The sequence below is a fragment of the Herpailurus yagouaroundi genome, unplaced genomic scaffold (genome assembly GCF_014898765.1).
Source record: "Herpailurus yagouaroundi ecotype Mexico unplaced genomic scaffold, PumYag 77, whole genome shotgun sequence".
Taxonomy (NCBI): Eukaryota; Metazoa; Chordata; class Mammalia; order Carnivora; family Felidae; genus Herpailurus; species Herpailurus yagouaroundi.
This window is the reverse complement of record NW_024412388.1, coordinates 19,811,071-19,831,546: the sequence shown is the minus strand read 5'-3', so window position 1 is coordinate 19,831,546 and position 20,476 is coordinate 19,811,071. Positions and strand designations below refer to the sequence as shown.

The window sequence follows — 20,476 nt, the reverse complement described above, 5'->3', positions numbered from 1 at the left end:
ACCTCGTCACCTCTTTGGCTCTGCGCCAGATGCCAACCCCTCGGGCTAGGCCCCACCCACTCCGCAAGACCAAGCCCACACCGGTCTTGATCCCGCCCCTGCGTTCTAGCCCCTCCTTCTCGGGGGAGGGGAGAGACCTCTCATTCCTCCCTGCCTCTTGACCCCCGCAGGACCTAGGTTCCTCTTTCCCCGCCCACCTCGTGCAAGGCCAGCATGGGGGCTGCCAGCACCCGGTGTACCCCTGGCGCCTCCCCATGCCTAAAGAAGTAGCGCGGACCTGACTGAGAGCATGGCCTGGGCGGGGGTGGGCGAGGCTCTGGCGGAGCGGCCCGGGTTGGGGGCGGCCCCTGCGGAGCGCACCCCGTGCCCTGCGCCAAGGGTAGCATCTGGGTCAGTCCCCCGCCCGTCCCGAGTGCGGGCGGGGCCGCTGTTTGCTCCGGGGGGCGGGCCGGGGAAGGCGTTTCCCTGCAAATAAGCGGATCCGGGTGGCCCCCGGGGCTCCGGAGCGGTCTGGTGTCCCGAAGCCCGGGACTTTGCCTTTGCCATGGCCGAGCGGCACGGGGGCCTGGGGGCACGCCTGGCCCGCCGCTTGGCAGGGCTAGGGCTCGGGAGGAAGCGCAGGGGGAAGAGGACCCCGGAGGAGGCCAGAGCTCGGGATAGGTGAGGGGGATGGAGGAGGGCCGCAGGGGCTCCCCTTGGCCCTAGGGATGTGTGTGTGCGTGTGTGTGTGTGTGTGTGTGCGCGCGCGCGCGTGTGTGAGTGAGTGAGCGCGTAGTGGATGTTCAAATAAGCATGTATGAGTGTCTCGGAGCATAAAAATATACGTGTCAGTGTACTAAGATTTTGGATACGTGAATGTGAAAACGATCTTTATAAAAGTATCTGTGCTCTTTTAAAACTTTAAAACAACTTTTGCAATTCCGTAAACGCGACAGGCGGCCTGCAGACAGTGATTTCCTCTCCTGACACAGTTTAAAGGCAAATGCGGTAGCTCCCCCTGCCCCTGTGGACTTTGATTCTCACATCACAGTCCAGTTTACCTCTGGTCTTCGTTCCCTTTGTCATGAGCAGGACAGGTACCTGAATTGCCTCCAACTGCACTGCATTTGCCCTTATGTGCCACAGAAAGGATTTCCCCTGTCGTCCCAGACTGTAATAACAATAAACTTTATTTGCCTTTCATGCCCTACCTGGATTATCTCGTTTAATCCTCACAGCAGCTCTTACGAGGCAGGTATTTCATGTGATTCAGATATAGAAATGGAGGTTCAGAGAGGTGAAGTCACCTGCCCAGTCACACAGCTGGGAAGTGGCCGAGCCTGGTTACAGGCTTAAGTGGCCTGACTCCAGAGCCTACATCCTGAAAGCCCTGGATGTGCTAGAGAGATTTCAGGACTGCAGAGCCAGGGGGCCAGAGCCTCATCCTAACCCTAGGTGCCACTGGGCTTGTCACCTTGAACAAATTGCTTCCTCTCTGAGCCCATTCACTGGTGGCTAATGTCTAAGTGAAAGGGAAAAGGCTCTGGACGGCAAAGCTGAATGGCTGGGAGGGAGGACAGTGAAGAGGATCCCAGCAGCTCACAGTGGAATCTGAAAAGAGCTAGGAATGTGCTCTCAGGCACGGGGTATTGTGTATCTACGGAGTTATCCAGCAATTTGTTCTGATCTTATCATGACAGAGCTGTCTTTGGCCCCTCTGGGAGGGGTGGGAGCGTGATGGGGGCAGAGTGAGAGGAGGGGTTGTACTGTTCTTCCACACCAAAGAGAGAGGGGAGGGGAGGGCCTAGCCACCCTGAAAGCCTGGAAGCCTGGATGCCCCGGTGGGGGGGGGGGGAGTACCCACACCCTGACACTGCCCTGTCCGCCCCCACTTGGAAGACACACCCTCTCCCATTACCCTGTATGGCAGGAACCTGCCCTATAGGCCCAGGTGGCACTGCCCCTCCCTTTCTCCACTTGAGAGGAGGCAGGGTTGGCATGCAGGTGAGTCAGGGGTTGGGAGGACAGGGGAGGGACTGCACATGCTCGTGGGCCAGAGTGATGATACATCCCATGCATGCACTTGGAGTTGGTTCTCACCAGACGTGGGAATAGGACTCCAGCACTAAGGCACAGGCCTCTGATCCCTGCTGATTGCCTGGAGTTGGGCGCAAGGTGCATGGAGGAGGCAGTCAAGGCACTTCCCCATCTTGCCCCCATTAGTGCTGTGATGTCTAACCAGCTTTTGGAGTGGGACGGTCCTAGTGTCTTAACTCCAAGGGTCACTAGCTGTGTGACTCCAGGCAAGTCACTTCACCTTTCTGGACTTCAGTTTCCTTACTGAAAAACTATGGGCATAATATCCACCTTCTAGGATTATTGTGAGGCTCGAAGAAGATCATATGAGCACCATACCTAAGGCTAAGCCCGGCATGGCATGGGGAGGGCCTCCACAAATGGCAAGCTTTTGAATTATTGAGGTGCTGTCCTGCTTCTATATTCTGACCCTACTACAGACCTAGTCTGTAGGTCTCAAGCTTATCCTTGTCTCTTTTTTTTTTGCCTCAAGCTTATCCTTGTCTCTTTCTCTCTCTTTGGGAGTACACAGCTGGGGGAGGGAGCAGAGAGGAGGCTGCTGCATAGACCTTGCCCCACTCGCAAGGTTTCAGGAGCTCAGCCTGCCTGTGTGCCCTGAGAGAAGTGGGGAAGGACCCCAAGTTCCAGTCTAGGGGTGGGAGAGGAGGAAGCTACTTCACTCCCTTCCCTTTGCTTCCTTCCTAGGCCCTGGGGTGGCCAGAGCTGCCCTGACCTGGCCCAGGGCCTGGGCAGCACCAACAATGTCAGCCTCAAGGTAAGAAAGAATCCGAAGGGGTGGGAGAGGAGGAGGGCCAGAAGCTTGGGGAGGAGCTGGGCAGGCCCTGAGAACCCGGAGTTCTCTCATCCTCCCTCTGCCACTGATTCACTGTGTGACCCTGAGTAGATGTCCCCCCTCCCCCACCTCTGAACTTCAGTTTCCCTATCTGCAAAATGGGGACAATAATGCAGCTCAGAGGTGTTGTGAGAAAGAAAGTAAACATGTAAAACATCCAGCACGAGGCACTAGCTGTTCTGGAAGCATAAGCTTCGTAATGCTCAGGCCCTCTGGGGAGGTGCTGAGGGCCAGTGCCTATTCCCAGGACCCCCTTCTCCACCCTCCCTCCTCTAGCTTGACCTTGTCTCATCTTTGGACCCCGCCTTCCTGGCATGGCTCCCCAGGGGGTAAAGCTGGGCCAGTGGTTTAACCCTCTGGCCACAGTATCCCCGTCTTCAGTGGAGACCCGAGCCATGGCTTGAACAGTGACGGGGTGTCCTCCCTTTAGAGAAGCAAATAGCCTTCTCTGGAAGTGGCTCAAGCAGCCATGTGTCTGTGGTCCTGAATGCCATTAGTAATAACTAGCATTTAATTGAGTACTCATTATGTGCCGGTTACCCTGCACGGCTTATCTCCTACAGTCTTCACAGCACTCCCAGGAAACAGGTACTGTTATTATCACACCCATTTTACACACGGGGACACTGAGAGTGTGCCAGGAAGTACCAGAGCTGGGATCTGAGCCCGGGTTGCCTCGCTGCAGGCCCCTACATTAACCACTGTACCCTCTTGAGGTGTTTAGCCCCTGAGGAAAGAGAGACTGAATCTATTTCATAGATGAGTAAACTGACGTATTTGGGATCAAGGGCCGCTGCTAGGAGGAATTTTGACCCCAGACGTGGCTCCTCTGTTGCCAAGGACACAAGCCTGTCCCTGAAAATTGGTGGTTTGGGGAGCGGTGTCCATATGGATCTGGGATCCCTGGCCCTGTCTTCTCATTCCCACGGCCCAGCTGGGCCCCAGAGGAAGACAGCAGATGGAGGTTAGGTTTGCCCCACTTTCTGGGGAACCCCCTTCCCTGGCTCCCCCACGGCTCAGGTGCACCTCTGCGCCCAGTGTGTTTGGAAATCTCAGGCTGTGAGGGTACTGGGGAGGGGGCTGCGAGCTGTCTGGAAGCCCGAAGCAGGCAGAGGCCACAGGCGCTTGGAGCACGCATGCCCATGCAGCCCCTAATCCCCAGAGCAGCTGGTGCCACAGGGCCAGAGGCCTGTGGATGCCTGGGAAGGCAGCAGTCGGCCTGAGAGTTGGGCCCTCACTGAGTGACTTTAGTCAAGTCAGTGTCCTCTCTGGGCCTCACTTTCCTCATATGTAGAATGGGAGGGGGTGAGTTAAATGCCGTGGGCCTTCCCAGAGCTCTGCCCTTTTGTCTAGTTCTCACGGACCTTACGGCACCTCTGCTCAGCTTCTCCTGTGCCAAGGAGGGCAGTCAAGGGTGTTCAGAGGCACTTGGGGGGACAGGAGAAAGTGCTGTTGCCGGACCCCTGTCTCTGCTTTCCCCCAGGCCCAATCCCAGAGCTGCTCAGAATGGGACCTTCGGGCAGGGAGCCGTGGTTCCTGGCTTTGGAAGAGACGACACAGCTCAGGGGGACCCACTCAACCCCTGGGGCGCCTATGGAGGCCAGCTGTGGGCAGTGCTTCTGACCTGGCCAACTGTGCCTCCGTGGGACCGGAGAGCCTGGCGCTGGCAGCAGAGACTGCTAGAGACTTGGCCCTCGTGCCCGCTGCTGCTCCTGGGTGTTTGGAACAAGGAACCTCAGGCTGCGCTTGCCTGCAACCCCCCTACACTGCTCCAGACGTTCCTCTGAGGCCTGAGCCACACGGCCGCCTGGAAGACCTGTTGCCCCGCCCAGCATCCTTCCCCACGGCCCAGGGGGCAAAGGGCGAGCCTGTGCCAGCAGGGCCGGCGCTGCCAGGTCCAGCCCAGACCCTGCCCCGGAGTCCCTCTGCCAGGAGGACCCGCTACCACATCACTATCACCCTACAGGGCCATGGGCAGGCACCTGGGGAGGAGCACGAGGAGCCTAAACCGGCCCAACCAGCTCTCCACCCCTGCGGCCCTGAGGAATCCAGGGGCTGGCGGGAGCCTCCCCAGGGGCCCCGCCCCATCACGGGGTGCCTGACAGACCTGCCCCAGGAACCCCGGCCGAGAGCCCCACTGCATCGGGAGATCACAGCCCAGCAGCAGGAGCTCCGGGCCCACTGGACACCTAGATCCCCACGCAGACGGTGAGTAGAGGTCAGTCCCCACATGGGGCGACAACAGGAGGGGAAACCGGCCTGGCTGTCGCTCTCGGGTCTCTGGTCTCTGGGCTTTTCCAATTCAAGGCTCATTCATTCAGCTCCCTGAGCATGAGCTGACTGTACCATCTCCTCCCGACCCCAGCTCTGCCCTCCTCTCCCTCCCCTCACCCACAGGCTGCCTCCAGGAACTGCTCTCCTCCTCTGTCCACCTGAGGAGGGAGATAGCCTGTCATAGAAGAGATGGGGGAGGGTCACCTTCTCAGCAACACCCACCACTCACTCCCTGGTGCTGTTCAGGAGACCTCAGACCCAGCCTGCGAATGGGCACCCAGCCTAAGCGCTGGGTGTCCAGGGGCAAGCTGCTTAACCTCTCTGGGTCTTGAGTTGTTGAGTAGATTTGGTAGCTGGAGGTGAGGAAGGAGGAGGTGGACACAGGACATGCTTTGAACTCCAGGAATTGGTCTGTCCAAATAGTAGGGATGCTTGTTACTAACGCCTCTGTCGCAGCATAATTACCCTACCTGGCTCTGGGGTGGTTACCATAGGAACAGCGCAAGGCTCCCAAGCCTTCGTTTTTATTTGTATGGAAATGACTCTCCTAAATCTGCCTGGTAGGCCCAGAGCTAGAAGGGTGGGTCCCCTCAAACTCACTGAGGAGGGGGTAACATCTCTAGGGCCGCCAGGCCTCAAACCGGGCTCTGAAAAGTTCCTAGTGATGATGGTGGTGGCTATTATTTGTGGCTTGTTTTCTAAGCATAATTCGTTTCAGTCCTCAAATAGCCCCATGAAGTAGGACTAAAGTTGCTCACCGCCCCCATTACAATAGGGACACTAAGGCTCAGAGAGGTTACATCACTTGCCCAAAGTCAACTAGAAAGCAGAGGGGTCAGATATTTGAACCTGGATGCCTGTGCTCTAACCACTGCTTTATCCTGCCTCTCCCGGAGGCTTCGCTGGTCCTGTGCAGACGGCAGAGGGTCGAATGCGGTTGCCGTAGAGGGTTTACAGGGACCTCGCGGAGGTGGATTTGGCAGCAGCAGGAATGCCCAGACCCCTGGGCAGGAGTTGGGGTCCCTCGTCCTGTGGCAAGGAAGAGGGAGAGGTGGACCCGGGCTTGCTCAGAGACCTGCTCCGGTGCCCCAGCTGGGAGAGAAGGGCTGCAGAGAGAGGGAAGGTAGGCAGCAGAGGCAGACCTCGGAGAGGAGAGGGAAGAAGCAGTAGGTTCAGCTGAGGGGACCTGGGCTCTATCTGCCACTCCCTGGCTATTTGGGGACTCGGTAGCTAATGACAGACTCTAACCAGAGGCTAAGGCTCAGGTGCAGAAGCAGGAAGCAGACCCCCAGGGATAGCCTCCTTCTAGGTCCCCTTCCTGGGGAAGCATATCTGGGCCAGGATTGGCAGATATTGGGACGGGGGGAGGCGCGACACTAGTTGGGGCTGTAAGTGGGAATGTGTAAGATACGTGTGCGTCCACGTGTGTGTCCGTGTTCAAGTGCAGGCAAATTTCACGAGGAGGAGGAGGGGGACGGCTGTGAGTGGCCTGTGTGTCTTGTGAACAGACACGTGTGTCATTGTGTCTGTGTGTTTCCACGCGTGTGTGACCTGCACGTCCACTGTGTCTCTGAGTGTCTGTAACTCTGACTCTGTGTCTGACCGTGTGGGTCCGTGTAAGCGTCCCGGTCTGTCTTTGTGCCTGGGTGACTCGGTGGGTCCGTGCTAGTGACTGTGTGTCAGTGTGTGCCTGTGTGACGCAGCGTGTGTTTGTGGGCCTGTGGGCCTGTGGACTGGTTTGGCCTAGTTTGGGGGTGACTCACAGGTAAGCGGGGAGAATCCAGGACTTGTTGGGTTAGACGAGGCTCTTTCCCACACTCCCCCCACCCCCTCCTCAGCCTCTCCCTTTTCCTGCCCCACACACCTCGCTTGGAGGTCACAGTCACCCTGCCCACAGGTCCATGTTGGTCTGGGCCCCTGAAAAAGAGATGGCTGTGGGAATGAGGACTTCTGCTAGCCTAGAAAGGGCATCCTGGGTCATCGGGGGGTGTCTTCAGAGCAAGGATGAAAGGGGGCAGCTATGGGCAGGCAGATTTCCAGCAGAGTTTGAAGAACACTTTAGCAGTCATGACTGTCCAGGGATGGGACAGGTCAACTGTCAAATGGTGACCTCTGTATCCTAGAAATGTGCAGGCAGAAGGCGATGAGCACATGTTTATGGAATGAGTGACTGGCAGGGGTGTTGCTCACGGGCTGGGCTGGCTTGAGAAAGGCGTGGAATCCTACTTGCTGGCAGGTCATTTACAGTATTTGATCTGATGACCAGTGGCTTCCTTTGAAGCTCTTCTTCGGTTGCTTTGCCAAAACCAATGGGGCCTTCCAAATGTGGTTCCTGTTTTTAAATCGAATTCTTTGATCCCTGGACTCCTAGGATACCACTTCTGGGTACAACAAAGCAGGGCCTAACACATCACCTAAAACTGTTAGCATTGGATGAATGAATGAATGAATGAATGAATCAATCAATCAATCAATCAATCGATCAATGACTTAAAACCCAGGCTCTGCCACTTACTATCAATGCCCTCGGGGGTAGGGAATCTCACTGAAATCGTGCTTACTATTTTTTCAGAAATTAAGAGGAGACTCAGTGGGGGGCTCAGCGAAAAGGTGAGCTCCTTGTCAGGAGTCCCAGCAAGCAGACAGGGTTCTGATGGAAGAAAAGGGACCCCTTAGTGAGGACAGGAGGAGGCCAGGGCCTCAGCCAAGGGCTGTGATCTAGGGCCTCAGGCGTCTGGTTGTGTCCTGCTCTCAGGAATTCTGGTCTGAGGAAAGGATTGGGGATTCATGTCAGCCCCCTACCTTTCCCATTCACAAGGCTGTTCCAGGGCACTCATAGCTTCCATGGTTCTGGAGTCAAGCAGGCTTCCCTGGGCCTCAACCCCTTTCATCTCTGCTCCTCATAAAACCTGAGTCACTGTGAGGGCCACAGAGCAGGATCAAAGTTCTGGGTTCCATCAGGCTCTCAGGAGGGAAGAAGATAGAAATGGGGGAGGGAAGTTGGGGGCATAGGTGCATTTCTGGCCTTAGCTTCTCTTATAATGGCCCCCAGGGGCTGCCTCATGGATAGGAGGAGTGGCCTTAAAGACAGGCTGGCCCTGAGGCTAAGGATGAAAGGCCTGACCTCTTGGGTCCTTGAGATCTGACAATAAGACTGTCTTGGTCAGTGCAGCTTGGAAGTTGGGGTGGGGGCCGGGTGGTCCCTCAAGGACTACTGTGGTTCCCTTTAAAAGTAAATCTCCAGGGGCGCCTGGGTGGCTCAGTCGGTTGAGCGTTGAGTGTCAAACTTCTTCAGCTCAGGTCATGATCTCGCGGTCTGTGAATTCGAGCCCACGGGCTCTGTGCTGACAGCTCAGGGCCTGGAGCCTGCTTTGGATTCTGTGTTTCCCTCTCTCTCTGCCCCTTTCCCATTCATGCTATCTCTCTGTCTCTCTCTCAAAAATGAATAAATGTTTAAAAAATTTAATAAAACAAAAAAAAAAAGTAAACCTCCAAACCAGGGTCTCCGTTCACCAGATAATTACATTAAGGAGTTTGGTTTGGTGGTTAAGCATATAGAGTTGGGGTTCAGTCTTGCCTCTGCCGCTGTGTGATTCTGGGCAAGTTTCTTTTCTTTTTTTCTTTTTGAGAAAGACAGAGAGAGTGCAAGCAGGGGAGGGGCAGAGAGAGAGGGAGAATCTCAAGCAGGTTCTGCGCTGACAGCGCAGAGTCTGGGCGAGTTTCTTAACCTCCCTGAGCCTTTTTTTGTCCTCTTCTGCAAAATGGGAATGTTTGTTTATAAGTTATTCTTTGAGGCATCAAATGCATGAGATTCTTTTGAAGATTCAGTAGGACAATGAACATAAAGCAGCTAGCAAGCCTGGCCCAGAGTAAGCCCTCAACACATGGCTGTTATTATTACTATTACCATTCTTTTTAATGTTTATTTATTTTTGAGAGAGAGAGAGACAGAGCAGGAGAAGAAATGGGAGGAGATAGCAGAGAGAGAGGGAGACAGAATCCAAAGCAAGCTCCAGGCTCTGAGCTGTCACCACAGAGCCCGACGCGGGGCTCGAACCCACGAACCGTGAGATCATGACCTGAGCCGAAGTCGGATGCTTAACCACCTGAGCCACCCAGGTGCCCCTATTATTACTATTCCTATTAAACCAGAGAGATTCACCTGAGAGTTTCTAGAGAACAGAGGTCTTCTTCTTAGGCAGTTGGTATTATGACCCCCTATCCAGTAAAGGAGGTAATGGAGACCCAGAGAGATCGAGGGGGTGTCAGAAAACAAAGTAAGACCCAGGCCCCGGCTCTCAAGATCGGAATTTGAGATGTGTCTACTGAAGAGGCTCACAGGAATAGCGGGATATGCTCAGAGCCTTGGCCTAGGGGACAGGAGGAAGCTGTCTGGACACGGACTCAGACGTGATTTCTTTTAAAAAAAAATTTTTTTTTTTAATGTTTATTTATTTTTGAGACAGAGAGAGACAGAGCATGAATGGGGGAGGGTCAGAGAGAGGGACACACAGAATCTGAAACGGGCTCCAGGCTCTGAGCTGTCAGCACAGAGCCCGACGCGGGGCTCGAACTCACGGACCGCGAGATCATGACCTGAGCTGAAGTCCGCCACTCAACCGACTGAGCCACCCAGGCTCCTCTCAGACGTGATTTCTAACCGCAGCCTGGTGACTCAGCATCTCCGTCACCCTGGGCCCGCCACTCCTCTTCTCTGACCCTCAGTTTCTTCATCTGCACAAATAATCCCAGAGGAGAAAATTGAGGGAAAATACATTCAAATCCAAAGTGCTGTGTCCTGCTGGGCTTCGTTCAGGCCCACAGATGCACTCAGATGTGCACTTAGGCTCGGACAGCTATCACCAACATGCTCTTGCCGGTACATGCGTGTGCACGCCTGCTAACATTTGGTCACGGTTCTCCGAGGCGACTGTAGGAAATCTATGCGCCAGTGGTTTCCTTTTTATTTTTTAATGTTTACTTATTTTTGAGAGAGAAAGAGAGAGCTGGGGAGGGGCAGAGAGAGAGGAAGACAGAGGATCCAAAGCAGGCTCCGCGCTGTCAGTGCGGAGCCCGATGCAGGGCTCGAACGCACGAGCCACGAGATCGTGACCTGAGCTGAAGTCAGACGCTTAGCTGACTGAGCCACCCAGGTGCCCCAGTGGTTTCATTTTTAAGCGACTTTTCATTCTTTTTCTCTTACTGGAGCCGGACAATAACTATGAAACATGTCCTTACCGTTCCAGTTTTGTGGCTGGGGATCCTGAAGCTCGAAGGGGAGAAGCGGCCGGCCCAAGATCATCCAGCTAGTAAGCAATAGGGTCAGGGGAAGCTCAGCTTTGCCTGAGGTCACAGCCCACCTTTCCTTCCCTTCCCTTATAATGGTCAGGAACAGGGTCAGAACAGTTGCCTGGTTTTCTAGTTTTTGGCTCCTTGGAGGACTAGACCCAGGGCTCCTTGGGCAGAGTCGCAGCCCCTTCCATAGACCAGTGAGTCTGCCCCATATGCTTTTTTGCTGTCTCCCTTCTCTCTCCTTTAGGCTCAGGCCTCAAGTTCACCCCTTGAAGAACCCCTGGCATTGGGGACCATCTGAAAGTGGGGAGATAGTGGGAGAGCTGGGAGTATCACGCCCATTTTACAGATGAAGAAACAAAGACCCAAAAAGTCAAATGACTTGCCTGGGGTTACTGAGCTCGGGCTTGGCAGGGGTGGTGCCTCTGTCCTGCCGAGAATCACTCTCACCACCCCCTGACTCTGTCTCTCTTCTTCCTGGCACCATCTGCAGGCAGCTGGACTACAGTGAGCCAAGGACGCCTCAGGACAGGTTGCTGGGGCCCAACATGGAGGAGGCAGGTGGGCCCCCAACTCAGGCTGAGGCTCCAGTGGTGAGTGCCACGCTGATGTGGCGGCGGCCCCCTGCCCAGGAAGAGATGAGACACCGTTTTCACAAGGTGTCCCTGGTGTCGGGGGCCCGGATAGAAGCCCCCTCGGAGGAGACGCTTGAGTACAGCCACGGCCGAGAGGAAGTCAATGGTTTTGCAGCACGGGAAGAAACAACGATAAATTGCCAGGGACCCCGGGATGAGGCTGACTCCAGGAGCTTCCAGAGCCATGGGCCTATCTTTTCCAAGAAGTACATACTAGCCCCCAAGGAGAAAAGGCCAGTGGGAAGGCTGAAGGAGGCCATAGGCCAGGGCGATGGCAGTCCCCAGGAGCCCAGGACTGAGCCAGCAAGCCGGGGAGCCGTGGCCAGGACTGAGATTTTGGTGCCCCTGCCTGGGCCCCGCGAGCCAAGCCCCCACCCGGGTGTAAGTCTCATCAGCGGGAGCCCCCGGAGCCTCGAGGAACGGCGAGTGACACGCACTGTGCAGACCACCGTGGTGGTGGGAGGGCATGTGGAGCGACGGGTGAACAGCTCTGTGACTGTGGGGCCAGTGCTCTCGGGCGAGGCCCTGCCACGGGGCCGCAATGTTGCTCGCGTCGCACGGGCAGTGGTGGTGAGCCCCCAAGCTGAGGGCTCACCTAGCCGCAGTCAAGCCCGGGAGCTGATTAGTAGCCTTGTGCCTGGCGAGCGTAGCCTACCTGCCAGCCGGCTTCCTAGGCCCACGGCTGTTGTGCCAAGGAGCCCGGGTCTGGGCAGCACGGCGGGGGCAGCCTTGGGGCAGCTGCCTGACACGGGGATGGCAGAGCCAAAGGACAGATCTGCTCTGGCCCCTGCACGCATCCCAGAGGATGTACACCCACCTCAGAACCTGGACGTCCCTGCAGCTCACCCAGACCAAGACCAGAGCAGAGCCCCAGAGGCCAGAGCCTCTGAGGTCCCAAGGGTGCAGGGAGCCCCCCGCTCCACCCAGCTCCCTCTCCAGACTTCTCAGGACCATGCACCATTACCTTCCTCTCCCAGACACCAGGCCCATCCCCCCTCCCTGGGCCCAGTCCATCCTCCAGAGCAGCCTGTGGTGCCTACTCACCCTAGGACCCAGCTCAGCGGCAAGCCCAGGGGACCCCAGGCGCTGCCCTCTGTAAAGAGGGAAGGACTCACAGATCCCTCTGCTGTCACCATCCCGCCCGCGGTGAAGACCGAGGTTGTTGTTACAGTCCCTGGACAGCCTCTTGCTCCATCTTCTACAAGGAGGAAGGCTGTCCCCAGCTCAGGAGGGCTTTCTGCTTCGTCCCCCCCAAGGAATACGTTTGTTCAGGACTCTGAAGATGTCACTATTTTCTCCTTTACCCAGAAAGAGAGAGCACAGGGCCCTGGTGTTCTGGCTGACCCACCCCCCGCCCAGAAAGAGGTTGTGCAGGGTCGCCGTGCTCCTGTCACCTCATCCCCCAAGCCAGCCAAGGTTGTCCAGGCCCCAGAAGGCAGCCCTAGCCCCCAAAAAGAGGCTGTCCAGAGTATAGAAGGCGGCCTTGCTCCTCTCATCAAGGATGAGGCTGTTCGAGGCCTGACTGCTTCCACTCTCCTATCCCCCCAGCAGGGTGAGGTTGTTGGCGGCTCTGCAGTGAGCCCCATCTCATCTCCGACCCAAAAGGAGGCTATCCAGGGTCCTGGTGCTTCTGCTGCTCCGTTTTCCACCCAGAAAGTGATTGTCCAGGACACTGCTGTTCTCCCTGACCCCTCCTCCGTAGGCAAGTTGTCCCCCAGCCCGGGAGGCCTTCCTGCCCCAGTACTGATGGGGGCAGAGGCCAGTCTAGAGTCGCAGCTTGTCCCTGACTCCATTGAGGGCAAGATGCTCCCAGAGACAGCCAAGGAGGAGGAGGTAGCCCTGGCTGCTGACCTGGAGATTTTTCTGGATACTCTGCGGAGCATGGAGCCCCCGGAGATCCTCCGTACTCACCGGCTGCCACGAGCCCCCCGCTCCTCCTACCTGGCCATGTATGCCACGTTGCCCGCCATCGAGGAGGACCAGCCTGGACCATGCGTGCTGGGACCCGGCCCCCAAGAGGTGCCCACACGAGAAGAGAAAGAGGAGGAGGAGGAGGAAGAAGAGGAGGAAGAACCAGAGAATCCTTACCTAAGCGATGATGAGAAGCTCCAGCGTAGGCAGGAGAGCTCCAGGCCCAGCTCCTCCTGGGCCTCTCGCCCTGCCAGGTCCCCCCAGGCCTCTAGTTCTCCTCTGGAGATGATGAAGAAGCACGTAGCAGATGCCAAGGGCCCCCACCCAGAGCTGGGGCCCGAGTGGCAGGCGGGGAGCAGGCCCATTTCCCGTCTTGGAGGCAGCCTTCTCTTTGGAGGTCGGGTGCCTGGCACCCAGGAGGCCCCCACCTTGGAACCACTGGGCACAAAACTGTCTGCTCTGCCACCCCACGTGGCACCAGGGCTCAGGAAGGTGCCAGGACAGCTGCCTCTGCTCTGCAGTGAAAGGCTACTGCCAGAGAAACCTGCATGTGCCCGGCCCCTGGAGGAGTGGGTGAGTGAGGCCTTGGGTGAGCAAGGGAGGGTGCCTGGCCTTGCCTGGGGCAGGGTCTGGATGGTATGAGGACCGTGGTGCTGGGAACAGAGTCTCGAGAAGCCAGAGGATTGGGTCTGATGTCTAGTTCAGTGTGACCTTACACAAGCCACATCTTTCTGGGCCTCAGTTGCCCTATTCACACAGCAGAAGGTTTGCACTGTGAAGCCCAAAGGGCTTAGTGGCCCTGATCTCTTGGAAGCTGGGGAAGGGGAGCAAGAGGCACCCACCCCTGGGATGGGGTGACAAGGTCCCTGGAGGTTGGTGACATCCTCTGCAGGCCAGCTCCTTGGGAGTGGAGGCCAACAGGGAATACGTGGGATCCTCGGAATGGCAGGTTGTGGGGAGGCGGTAAGGAGGCAACTCCGTAAGACTTTTTATCACCTCCATGCCAGAGCCCAGCATTGAAGACCCAGGGCAAGCGGAACACCAGGCCTGGAAAGGTAGGGTGGGCACGTGGGGTGGGGGGGCAGCCGGAAGCAAGGACCTAGGGACAGGGCCTGAGGATTTCCTCTGTGTCTTCTCCAGATGATCCTCTTCTCAGAGCCTGGCTGCCAAGGCAGCAGCAAGGAGGTCTGGCAAGACGTTGCCGACACCTCCGGCTGGGCCAGCATGGCCTCCGTGAGGGTGGTTCGAGGCTGGTGAGTGCAGACTGCCAGGGCGGGGCTGGGGGGCTGCTTGTGGACCTGGGGGATGCCAGGGCAGTGAGATGCGCCCAGGCCAACCTGGCAGAAACCCCTTTCAACCACCCTGCCTTGTGGGTACGTCCTCTCCCCATCACTGACCCTGGGTCTCTGTGCCCACAGTTGGGTGCTATACGAAGAACCAGCGTTCCGGGGCCGGAAGCTGGTCCTGCCGGAAGGAGATTTGGAACTAGGAGCCCTGTCGCCAGCAGGGAGCAAGCAAGGCATTGGCTCCCTGAGGCGGGTTGTCCGGGTGAGTGGCTGGGATCGGGGGTCAGATGTTGCCCTGCCTTCCCCAGGCCCCAGCTCCTGAGGAAGGGGACAGCCGCAGGTGCCTGGAGTTGTCTATAGGTAGTCGCCTCTAGCTTCTTGACCTCCAAGCCACCTGGGGAAGAAAGAGGTTTTGGGGTGCGCAGCCTGGCTTGGGGAGGGGCAGGCAGAGGCCAAGCCCCAGCTTCGGAAAGCAGCCTGGGGAAGTCTGAGCTGGCGTTGGAGAAGGTTCGGTTAGAGCAACAGAAATGGGGGGAAGGGTCTGTGGGTGCTGGCCCACCACCCAGGGCCCAGGATTTCAGGCCCACATGCAGACTTAGGGTGCCACAGACGTCTGTTCATTCATTTGCTCACTGATGCTGCTTAGTAGTTTGCTGTGTGCCAGGCACCGTGCCAGGCAGTGAGTTGGAGGAGGAGGCCTGCCCTCTGCCCTCTGCCCTGCAGGACTCATGCACATGAGCGTATGAGGGTTGGGTTTGAAGCAGGAAAGCCATATAAGCAGATTAGGGATTTATAAACATCCCTCTAGCTGCCGGGAGGAGAAATCCCTGAGCCGGGAACATGAGGCAGGGCTGTGATTTCCAGGTGAGGGGCCCCTCTGAATTTTGAGGGAGAGGTGTGTGGTTTGAAAAGGCATAGTCAAGGGGCGCCTGGGTGGCTCAGTCGGTTAAGCGGCCGACTTCGGCTCAGGTCGTGATCTCACGGTCCGTGAGTTCGAGCCCCGCGTCGGGCTCTGTGCTGACAGCTCAGAGCTTGGAGCCTGTTTCAGATTCTGTGTCTCCCTCTCTCTGACCCTCCCCCGTTCAGGCTCTGTCTCAAAAATAAATAAACGTTAAAAAAAAAATTAAAAAAAAAATGAAAAGGCATAGTCAATATTCTAGTTTCATATCCGTAAAGTGAGGGGAAAAATACCGTTTTCATAACCCAAATTTACAAACTACCAAAATTAAGCTGGGTAACACCATCTTGACCACCAGGGAGACACAGAAGAGAAAGCAATAGCTCCGAAAGCAAGGCTGATCAGATTTTTTTTTTTTTTTTTTTTTAATGAAAGTACAAATAACCCTAAGACAGAGCTGTTGCAATCCTCCTGGTAAGAGAGGACGAGAGCTGACGAGTCTTAACTAGGGCAGTGGCCCAGCTATGCGAAGGGGGAATAGTTTTGAAAGCCTCTCCAGAAACACCCAAGTATTTGTGGACAATTTATTGTGAGCGTCTCACAATAAATTCATCTTCATGTAGGAGGTAACGAGGTACAGGAGAAAAAAAAACAAGGGCTTTGAAGTCAGGTGGACCTAGTTTCATGTCATTCGTTCGGCATTGATTGGGTGCCTAGTGTGTTCCAGGCACGTGGGAGGTGCTGGTTGCAACAGAGAACAAAAACTACATTGCTCTGTTCTTTGCCCTGCTACGCACAGGCTTTGTGCCCTCGGGCAGCCCGCTCAAGTTCACTGAGCCTCACTTTCCTAGCCTGTGAATGGAGTCATAACTCCCGTTGGGAGGGCCAAGTGGGATGGGGTGGGGCACGCCCTTAGCATCGTCCCCTGCCTTCAGTAGATGCTTCCTAAGCGTTTGATGAGGAGTGAGGGAATGAAAACGATCCTAGTGGGGAAGAAACACCCAGAATGCAGATAGGATCCGCTGCTGCCTAGGATAAGATGTGGGTAAAAGCCAGTCTGGACAAGGGCGGGAATTGTATACAGAGGAAGAGTCAAAGTTAGGCCTCAGGAAGTGGCTGTCCATCCAGTTCGTCTCTCAACCGGGCTGGAAATCAGGCTATCCGGGGCATGGCAATTGGCAGGCTCTTGCTGGGAACTTTGGTAACCGGTACCGAAGGCCCAGCGCCAAAGAAAGGGCTTTGGTCTCAGGCTTGTGTGGCCGACCTTGCAGAGAACACCCCAGTCACCCTCCTGGCTTCTGCGGAGATGGCCACAGAGGTTTCCTAGAAGTTCCCTGGGGCCTGGGCTGGACAGACTTGGGGAAGCAGATACTGGTGGGGAGGTAGTCTCTGAGGGGTTCTGTTTTACTCTTCCTTTTCCACCTCTCTCCTTCTGCAGGACTACATTACCCCAGAGATCATCTTGTACTCTGAAGAGAGCCTCAAGGGGGAGCAAGTGAAGCTGACGGATGCCTTGGAGGACCCCCAGGGCCTGGAGAGGCCCCTACGGGTGGCATCTGCCACTGTCTCTGCAGGACTGTGAGTCTGGGCTATTCTGGAATCCCTTCATTTGGCATTCATTGTGCTGGGGACATAGAGGTGATAGGACACAGCTCTTGCCCTCAAGAAGTGCTTAGTCTACTGGAGGCAACAGTCGAGTAAGAAGACAGTGGCAGAGTTCTGGGATGGGGGAGCATAGAAAAGCACCAAACCAGAGAAGAGCACCTGAAGTCAGAGAAGCCTTCTTGGAGGAGGAAGCACCTCAGCTGGGGTGAATTGGCCCCAGAAGAATCTCAGCACAGTGAGAGCAGGGCACGAAGGGCTTTTGTATATTTTGTTCACTGCTGTATCCCTGATGCCTGAAGCAGAGGCCAGCACAGGGTTGATGCCCCTAAATATTTGTTAATTGAATGGGGAAGAGTATATCTAGCAGAGGGAACAACACCCGCAAAGGCCCAGAGGTGAGAGATCTAAGCCTCGAAAGTTCAGGCTGGCCCAAGAAGGCAGCAAGTGGGGAGATGTGAGGCCCAGGAAGAAGGCAGGGAGACAGATCAAAGGGCCTCTGTGCATCTGGGCTGTATTGTGGGCTAACGGGGAACTACTTGGGGTCCCTAAGTGGGTATGTGTGCAGGAGAGAACTCTCCAGCTGCTGCATGAAATTAGAGAGTGCCAGGCCAGAGGAAGGGGGACTGATGGAGTGGTTACTGCAAGAGATTATGGGGGCCTGGGGTGCCTGGGTGGCTCAGTCGGTTAAGCATCTGACTTCGGCTCAGGCCATGATCTCTTGGTCCATGAGTTTGAGCCCGGCTTCAGACTCTGTGCTGACAGCTTGGAGCCTAGAGCCTGCTTCAGATTCTGTGTTTCTGTCTGTCTCTGCCCCTCCCCTCCACCGTGCTCTGTCTCTGTCTCTCTCTTTCAAAAATAAATAAACATTTAAAAAAATAAAAAAAAAAAAGATTATGGGGGCCTGAAATATCCCCCAGCATCCCCTTGCTGGGGGGGCCTCTTCTCCTAAAACTTCTTCCCTCTAAGCCTTCCCCCCCATCCACCAGTCTGTGTCCCTGGGTATCTGGGATACAGCCGCCTCTCTGCCTCCCCCCCCACCAGGTGGCTGCTGTACCCTAAACCCTTCTTTGAAGGCACTCCCTACATCCTGGAGCCTGGAGAATACCCCACCTCGGAGGCCTGGGGTACATCAGACCCCAGTGTGGGCTCCTTAAAGCCCATGAGATTGGTAAGGGGCAGGTGGTCCCAAGTTACCTAGTCCTGGAGCCTGGGGGAAGAAGCAGGGCCTGGGAGCTGCTTCTGGGAACGGGGGCTGAGGACAGGGGGAATTAACCCAAGGGATGGGGGAGAGGGAAGTCACGGGGTTGGCCATTTTTAGGGGGGTCTCAGGATCAAGTAATTCCTGAGTCACCAGCCCCATCTGTCTTCCTCTATCTCTGGGCTGGTGTCTCAGCTCTGTCTCCTCTGCAGGGCTGCCCAAATGTGGAGAAGCCAGGGGAGCCCAAGGTAAGAGTCTGGGCTGCAGGGTCAAGGAGGGCCTTTGGGTGGGTTGTGTGTATTTGTATGGCTCTCATAGGCTGAAGTGGAAGACAGGAGAGGAGAATGCTGGGAAACAGAAGCTGAGAAGCTGGGTCTGGAAGGGTGGAATCCTATGAGCTCACTGGGAAATGGCTTCTGATGTGTAAGGACCAGGTCAGAGGTCAGAGAAGAGGCAGGAGTTACCTAAGGGAATGGAGCTCAGTGAGAGAGTAGGAGGACTTAGCTCTGGGCTGACGCTGGGCAGAGCCATCTGGGCTGGCTGAGTGTATTTGGCTCCAGATGCCTCCCCACAACCCTCCCACCACCCTTTCTGCCAGGTTGTGGTTTATGAAGCCACAGGCTTTCAGGGCCAGAGCTGGGAAGTAAGCAGAGACATCTACAACCTTCAGCAGCCAGAGGACAGCCAGAGCCCCCACCTGGCCTCCGTGGGGTCCCTGCGAGTTCTTGGGGGCTGGTGAGGACTCAGAACCTTTCCTTCTACTTCATCCTCCCTTCTGGCCTCTACCCTCAGAGATGGGGAATGCCCCGGGCTGCCTAGGGGTGGGGGCAGCTGTCTTAACCCACCCGAGGTCCTTCCCTGACCCTGTCTGTCTGCCTCTGCCTTTCCCCAGCTGGGTGGGCTACCAGAAAGCAGGCTTCCGGGGCCACCAGTATCTGCTGGAGGAAGGGGAATATCCTGATTGGTCACACTGGGGAGGCTATGACGAGGTGCTGACCTCCCTGAGGGTCATCCGGACGGTAAGCAGGAGCAACTGGGCCATCCCTCTGCCTGTGGGTACAGGCGGACTCCCCCCAGTACAATCTGTTGAGCGAAGAGTTTGTGCTCTCTTTCCCTGTTCTCCAGAGCAGCTGGAAGTGTTCCCTGAGGTCTAGCTTCTCTCCGGCCTGCTGCCTTTCCCCGGGCCACACTCACTGATCGCCTCATTCCAAAGTCCCCTGGTGGGCTGCGTCCGCGGGGCCTGGGCACTCCTTGGGGTTTCCGTGGGTGGGTAGGAGAAACCTGACTATCCCTGGGGCCCAGGACTTCGGGAACCCGGCCGTGGTGCTGTTTGAGGCCATGGACTTCGAAGGGCACGGCGTGGAGGTGAGCGAGGCATTGCCGGACGTGGAGCTGGTGCGACACGGCCCCCACACGCAGGCCATCCACGTGCTCAGCGGCGTGTGAGTGACCCTGGCTCCGGGAGCTAGGCGGGTCTGGAGCGGCTCCAGCGGAGAAGCCGGCTTCGCCCTGCTGACCCGCGCCCCGTCCTTCCTGCAGGTGGGTGGCCTATGAGAAGGTGGGCTTCTCCGGGGAGCAGTACGTCCTGGAGAAGGGCGTGTACCGCAACTGCGATGACTGGGGAGCGGGCAACAGCGCCCTCGCCTCGCTGCAGCCAGTCCTGCAGGTGCGTGCCGGCGGTGGGGGCGGGGCCATGGGGGAGGGGCTTAGTGCCTGGGAGGTGCTTCCGCGGTGGGGGCGGGACTGGAAGAAGCCGGCTCGGCGCGCGTGGGGCGGGGCCTCTTGGAAGGGGCGGAGCTAATGCCTGCCTGAGAAGCGGGAGTGCTGTGGAAAGGGTAGGGAAGCTGAGGCTAGAGTCTGGCGCTCTCCTTGAGTCTCGAAACTTTGGGCCCTCCCTGCAGGTCGGGGAGCACAATCTGCATTTTGTCTCAAAGGTAAGGAGCCTGTGGGGGTCTGTCTCCTTTTCCCCATTCTCTCCCACTGCATCGCCCTCCATTCTCATCTCTTTCTGTCTCTACCTCCAGATTCAGTTTTTCTCCGGCCCCAACTTCCTGGGCGACCACATCTCCTTCGAAGATGACCAGACCTCTCTGCCTGCCTCCTTCCAGCCCCAGTCCTGCCGTGTCCACGGCGGCAGGTGAGGACGTGGGGGGGGGCGTGGGGAGGAGTGGGGCGCACCTGCCCAGAAGTGCTTAACTCAGTTTGGAGATCTGGGCTGCAGGAAGGTCTTTCAAATGATTTCTTTCCTTGGGCTTCCTTGAGATTAGCTATTTTGTCCCAAAGCATTCAATCTTAACACAAACAAAGTAAAATAAAGTTTTAATGGAAAACCTAAAACCTGATGGTATAATATAAAGAACCCCAATCTTGTTTCATGTATCTCTCTGCCTTTTCTTTTCTTTTTTTTTCTTTTCTCTTTTCTTTTTCTTTTCTTTTCTTTTCTTTTCTTTTCTTTTCTTTTCTTTTCTT

The 20,476-nt window shown here is 56.4% G+C and overlaps 1 protein-coding gene across 1 annotated transcript in view; it reads left to right on the top strand.

Annotated features, from left to right (window-relative positions):
• The first annotated feature begins 478 nt into the window (after positions 1-478).
• CRYBG2 (crystallin beta-gamma domain containing 2) overlaps positions 479-20,476 on the top strand; it is a 29,519-nt gene continuing 9,521 nt past the window's right edge. Inside the window, exons 1-16 of the mRNA XM_040465857.1 lie at positions 479-660; positions 2,761-2,830; positions 4,392-5,116; positions 10,968-13,593; positions 14,028-14,075; positions 14,161-14,273; positions 14,439-14,568; positions 16,643-16,782; positions 17,851-17,977; positions 18,220-18,255; positions 18,606-18,742; positions 18,900-19,026; positions 19,310-19,449; positions 19,547-19,673; positions 19,909-19,941; positions 20,032-20,144. Of these exons, the coding sequence (XP_040321791.1) occupies positions 545-660; positions 2,761-2,830; positions 4,392-5,116; positions 10,968-13,593; positions 14,028-14,075; positions 14,161-14,273; positions 14,439-14,568; positions 16,643-16,782; positions 17,851-17,977; positions 18,220-18,255; positions 18,606-18,742; positions 18,900-19,026; positions 19,310-19,449; positions 19,547-19,673; positions 19,909-19,941; positions 20,032-20,144 (4,808 nt within the window). The 5' untranslated portion in view covers positions 479-544. The remainder of the gene's footprint in view (positions 661-2,760; positions 2,831-4,391; positions 5,117-10,967; positions 13,594-14,027; positions 14,076-14,160; positions 14,274-14,438; positions 14,569-16,642; positions 16,783-17,850; positions 17,978-18,219; positions 18,256-18,605; positions 18,743-18,899; positions 19,027-19,309; positions 19,450-19,546; positions 19,674-19,908; positions 19,942-20,031; positions 20,145-20,476) is intronic.